General features: G+C 42.8%; 1 protein-coding gene across 1 annotated transcript in view; it reads left to right on the forward strand.

Moving 5' to 3' along the window:
* The first annotated feature begins 1,419 nt into the window (after positions 1-1,419).
* sap30l (sap30-like) overlaps positions 1,420-6,115 on the forward strand; it is an 11,886-nt gene continuing 7,190 nt past the window's right edge. The window contains exons 1-3 of the mRNA XM_008283985.1: positions 1,420-2,111; positions 3,427-3,549; positions 5,658-5,756. Coding sequence (XP_008282207.1) covers positions 1,926-2,111; positions 3,427-3,549; positions 5,658-5,756 — 408 coding nt within the window. The 5' untranslated portion in view covers positions 1,420-1,925. The remainder of the gene's footprint in view (positions 2,112-3,426; positions 3,550-5,657; positions 5,757-6,115) is intronic.

Below are 6,115 nucleotides of genomic sequence, written 5' to 3' on the forward strand. Positions count from 1 at the left end.
ACAGAGAGTCTTTAAAGTGTGAAAAAAAAAACCTAATGGTAACAAAACACAGTCCCCTACTTCTTTGAACGTGCTGTCAAGGTTGCTGTTTGTGGCGTAATCTTGAAAGTGCTTTAAAAAAAAGTCGCCGTAACACAACATAGTTAAATGAATGTTCCCTATAGGATACTGTTGGTTGGGAATCTTTAAAGTGTTTTGGGGAAAAAGGTTCCTTGGCGATCACTGTTTACTAAAAAGTCTTTAAAGTGTCGAAAAGGTAACTACACAGTTCACTAAAGATTCCCTGAACATTACTGTTTGCTCGGGAATGTTTAACGTGCTAAAAAAAAAAGTAACTAACAAAACACAGTCCACTAAACAGTTCCTTGAATGTTCCCTGAAGGTTACTGTTGGGCTGGGAGTCTGGAAAGTGCTGTAAGAAAAAGTCACAGAAACAAAACATAGTTCAATGAACGTTCCCTAAAGGTTAGTGTTTGCTGGGAATCTTTAAAGTACAGTTCCCCGATGGTTACTGTTTGCTAGTGACTCTTGAAAGTGCTTATTAAATATATATATATTTAGAAGCACCTGAAACAAAGCACAGTTTCCTCACGAGTTCCCTGAATGTTACTGTGTGCTGGGGAAGTCCAAAAGAAAAGTAACTAACAGAACACTGCTCACTAAACAGTTCCCTGAATGTTCCCCAAAGGTTACTGTTGGGCAGGGACTCTTGAAAGTGCTTTAAGAAAAAGTCACTGAAACATGACATAGTTCCCTGAATGTTCCCTATAGGTTACTGTTTGCTGGGAATCTTTAAAGTGTGTTGGGGGGAAAACTAACTGGAACGCAGTTCCCTAAAAGTTCCTTGGCGGGTATAGTTTGCTAGGGAGGCTTTAAAGTGTTTAAAAAGTAACTGTAAAACAGCACAGTTCTCTGAAAAGTTCCCTGAAGGTTGCTGTTCGCTGAAAATGCTAAAAAAAAACGTCCAGTACCAACAGGTTATCCGCAGCGTCCGAACTGCATCACGAGTGCGGCCCAACCTCACAGCAGCGGCAGGCTTCGTGGACTGTGGATTTCCCGTTCATTCTTGTACATTTTGATTACTTATCAATTGACAGATTTGCTGTAACTAATTACTATTTGTACTGCAACAGAGCTAAACTGATACAAATTTGATTTTTGCGAGTTTGCAGCGTCGTTTTAAGTCCCTTTAACTCAGTGCAACGCCACATTTAACTCCTGTTCATAGTAGAAAACATATGACGCCGACTGATCCAGGAAGAAACCGCTACAAGATGGATGTTTCTCACAGCCAATGGAAATGTGGCTTTTTCACATTAAGCCCGCCTTTGTACGAAATGGACGAATCACCATCCAGGATTGTAGCTTCCGCCACAGACACGGAGCATGTTCCATTGTACGGGCTGTTCTGACGGAGTGCCGCGGTTATTGAGCTGCAGACTGTTAAATACGTGATTTCTTCAAACTTGTTTCACGTTTTGCAGCCGGTTGTCGCCTCTTTTAGCTCGGAATCATATGAAGTTGTTACAGAAAAGTTGCGGGCGCTTACAGGGACGAACCGCGGCGGCTCTCAACCGAAGGAATTTCTTCATTAGCGGCAACTCATCCACCTTGCTGTCCCGCTAGCACTGGAGCTAATCGGCGTTAGCCGCAGCTGTTCCGTGGCTTGAATCCGACGGAGATCTGCGGGAATTATGTCTTCATCTTCGGGGAATCGTGTTTCGAAATAAGTCGGGATCAGACAACGGGGACTGCTAGCTCGCTAACTAGCTACGTAGCCGACTTGGCTAGCTTGCTAACTGGATTGTCTTTCACAAAAGGGCACCGCGTGAACAAGAGAGTCGGTAGCACGTTTAACGCGGTGCTTTTTACTGTTTTTTTTATTGTTTGGACTGTCGCTTAAAAGATCCTTCCAGCTATCCAGGATGAACGGGTTTAGCACGGAGGAGGACAGCCACGACGGACCGCCCGCTCCGCCGTTTTACGGACAGAGCTGCTGCCTGATCGAGGACGGGGAGCGCTGCGGCCGGTCAGCTGGAAACGCATCCTTCAGCAAGAGGATCCAGAAGAGCATATCGCAGAAGAAACTCAAGCTGGACATCGACAAGAGCGTAAGAGCCTTTTGTTCTGTTTTGAAGCCGAAACTAGTGACTGAGAGTGCGGGGCGATGGTTGGAAGTTGGCTCCTGGGAGAACTGCTCAGCTGTCAGCTAATGCTAGTTAGCCGGTTAGCGTCGGTTGACGGGAATAAACAAAAGGGGAGCTTTGAACCGCGGCTGCTGGTTGTGTATCGGTGAACGGAGCTCCTGCCTGCCGCTGTTCATGTGCCGGCACACGGAGCTGCCACTGTCCGTGTTGCGGTGCTCGGAGCTCCGGCTGCTGTCCAGCCGGACGTCAGGCTAGCGTTAGCCGCGCTAGCTGCCCGGCTGGAGGACGGCAGCTCACAGCAACTTTGCAGTTTGTGTCATTGCAACAGTTTTGTCCAACACGCCCCCGCTGCTCCGCATAAAATGGCTGGAGGCTTTTCTGTTACTTAATCTCACTGACAGCGTCTATTTTAAGGTGGTTGGAGCTGCTGTTCGTGCCAAAAAGTGACAGCAGTTACCTTCATGCTTCTGCATTATTTTACCTGCTCGGTTTACTTCGTGACGACCTGTTTTTACTGGATTGAACTGAATTAAAGGGCAACTTCAGCTCATTAAAAGCAGCTTTCCTCTTGAGAAAAAGTGATTGCAGAACATATGCTTGGACTATTAATGCATCTAAAGACCTTGTTTTATTCTTGAGCCTTACAGTTTAAAGATTCTAGCCAGTCGGATGATCCCAAAAGAGATGAATTCTTTATTTTATATATAAAACCCATCAGTAAATCAAGTTAATTTAGCAAACAGCTGCCTTTTAGTGCCCAGAATGTTCTTCTCAAAAGCAGGATAATGTTCTCTAGAAAGGTTCCTGATAGTGTTGCATGGAGAACATCCTTCCTCTGTTTTATATAGAAGAACATTGCATACTATATTTTCCCAAAACATCCTCAGAACATTGCAGGCCAAGTGTTCCACCTTTTTCCTAATGTATATCACATTACAGGAACGTTTTGAGAAAGTTAGGCAAAGTTACGATGATGTTGTCAGCGAGTGGTTTTCTTTTAGTTCCCAGAATGTTCTTCTCAAAGGCAGGATAATGTTCTTTAAAAACGTTCTTCAGGCATTTGCTGAATGTGGCGCTGAGAACGTCTTTCCTTTATCGTGTAACTATGCCGGCCGCTTCATGGGAGAACGCTCCATAATTTGTTCCTTTAAGAACATAATCAGAAAAAAAGAAAACTAGATCTGCATTAGAAGAGCAGCTCTGGTGTGGTTTTAGCTAAACTAAAGAGAACTCACATACGGGTCAAACTGCCACTTAATGCTTGGTTACGTCTTTCCAGGTGCGACATCTCTACATCTGCGACTTCCACAAGAATTTCATCCAGAGTGTCCGCAACAAGAGGAAGAGGAAGACCAGCGACGACGGAGGCGAGTCTCCAGACCACGATGTGGAGGTGCCGGAGGTAACGTGGACTCTCTCTTTATTTGGCGATTGTTTCTGCAAATATTGACGTTAATGTGTCGTGTTTGGGCGCCACGTACAGTCAGCTGGATTCAGAAATGTTCACCTGAGATACTCTACCTGCTGTTTTTCAACTTTTTCTTTTTAGCTAGAGTTTAGGAGCCACCTGCAGATTTTCACTTATGTTTGGATTCGAGGAAAAATGATCAAAAATCAAGAAATAGGAAAGTGTAAACTGCTTTTTTTTTCAAATTACACAGTGGTTTATGAATTCTGCTGCAATTGGCTGCAACCTACTAATAAAGAAGGAGAACTTACAAGTTAATACTCAAACAAAAAGTAAAAAGAAGCTGTGTTGTGCTCTAATTAGCATTAGCATCTTTCAGCTTCACTCTCAGACAGCACAACACGAATATTCTCTAATAAAAGTGCAGCGTTTTAGGAAATTAATGACTTGAATTGCAGCGTTGTTGTCGGGTAAATATTGGCATGTTTTAAATTAAAATCGCAGTTTTGAACGATGCAATTCGCAGATTATGAAAGCCGCAGTTTAAAATATACCATGTGAGGCTGTTAAAAAATGAGATTAATGTTGTATTTTGAGACTCTCTGGGTTTGTTCTGCAGCAGACGGATCGATGTCTGCTCCGCGGCTTCACTGAAATAAACCCGGTTTCATTATTTAACAGCCGAATCTCAACGTTTTGCAGCGTCTCGGAGCCAAAGTTTAAACTGCACGTCAATGATCTCACAGATTCCTCTAAAAAACGTTTGCTGATAAGATGAGAGATTGTTTGTTGCACTGAGGACATCCTTCCTTTGTTGTCAGGGAACACTGTCGGAACGTTTTAAGGAAGAACGCCTTCTAAACATCCAAGATCCGTCCTCAGAACATTGCCGGCTACGTGTTCCACCTTTGTTTATGTATATCACGGTACAGGAACGTTTTGTAAACAAACAATCTGAGGCCTCGATATCGCCTGGAAAACATTTTATAATGTTGCTTTGAGAACGTTCTGTCTTTGTTATAATAGAACATAATCTGACAGCATCCTCCGAACTTCCTCTGGATGTTAAAACGTTCTGTCATGGTTCATGTCACCCCAAAGACATTCTTAGAAAGTTCTGGGAACCTTCTTCAGAGTTCTGGTAATGTTTTTTTTTTGTTCCCAGAGTGTTCTTCCTTAGGACAGGATAACGTTCTCTAAAGATGTTCTCAGAAAGGTTTGCTGGTACCATGAGAGACTGACCGTATGTTACACTGAGAACATCCTTCCTCTTTTGTCACAAAACATTGTGAGAACTTTTTGTAGAACATTATATAGTTGTTTTTGGCCATGATAACATTTGGAAAACATTTTTTGAGTGTTGTTTTGGTAACTCTTTTCCTCCTGTATCGTGGAACATAATCTGACGGCATCCTCCAAAATTTCTCCGAATGTTAAAACGTTCCCTCTCAGTGCACTTTTAACCTCACAGGAACAGTATTTTAAGCGACAAATACCCTTTAAATGTTCTCGGAACACTAAATTAAAACATTGCTAGAACTTGCAGGTAACGTCGGCCGAAGTCGTGGCTCCGTCACGCTTTCTATCCAGAATCTAGTGTTTTTTGTGCCACTGCAGAATATTTTAACCTCCTAACTTCGAGGAAATGCTGCAAGAAAATCTGCAGTTTTCTGTCAAAGTTTCTTCTTGATCTTGTGTTGACGTCCACGAGTCCCTTTAACTGGTTTTGACATTTTAAATGGTGGAATTTGCATTCTAGGGGAGTTTTGTAGGCATCCGTCAGATGCATAAATATGTAATTTGCATACAAAAAGAAGCATTTTTTTGCTTTGTAGGTGAAAACCGTTAAAACATTGACTCATGTTGGGAGAGTTTTACTACCATCACTGCTCCTTTTTAAGAAATTTATGGTTGCCCCGCATTTAGTCGCTCCGTCGCTGCAGTGACCCAGTTTCTCGGCGGAAATCATTAAAGTTTCATCTCCTCTAAAAGCTGAAAAAGAGGCAGGAGCCGCTGGGACCCTTACGTAATCCTCTGAAATGTGTCCACGCCGAGTTTTGCCCTCCGCCTGAACCAAGTCGCTGCTTCTGTTCTGTTCTCAGGTGGACCTTTTCCAGCTGCAGGTGAACACATTGAGGCGCTACAAGAGACACTACAAGCTGCAGACCCGACCCGGCCTCAACAAGGCCCAGCTGGCAGAGGTAACAGAACCTTCAATCTAAACAGCAGCAACGACTCCACAAATACAAACCAGTGTTGTTTGTTAGTACAGGTGTTTACAAAGTTGTACTTTTTAAGGTAATATTATTAACAGAACATGTTTGGGATGTTAAACTTGAGGGAAGATGTTAATCCAACGTTTATTTAAACCCAGAGTACGCTGAGTAATCATTTAGATTATATAGTAAGGGAAAAATATCAAAATCTGCCAACTAAATCATTACCAAACAACTTCTTCACCAATATGTTTGTAAAGGTGTGTAATAACACGCCTTAAAATGTTGAAGTTCAACTCCCGTGGGAAACCCTGAAAAACACCTGCTCAAGTTAGGGTACCGAT

This window comes from Stegastes partitus, unplaced genomic scaffold (genome assembly GCF_000690725.1).
Source record: "Stegastes partitus isolate 25-593 unplaced genomic scaffold, Stegastes_partitus-1.0.2 Scaffold336, whole genome shotgun sequence".
In the NCBI taxonomy this organism is placed as follows: Eukaryota; Metazoa; Chordata; class Actinopteri; family Pomacentridae; genus Stegastes; species Stegastes partitus.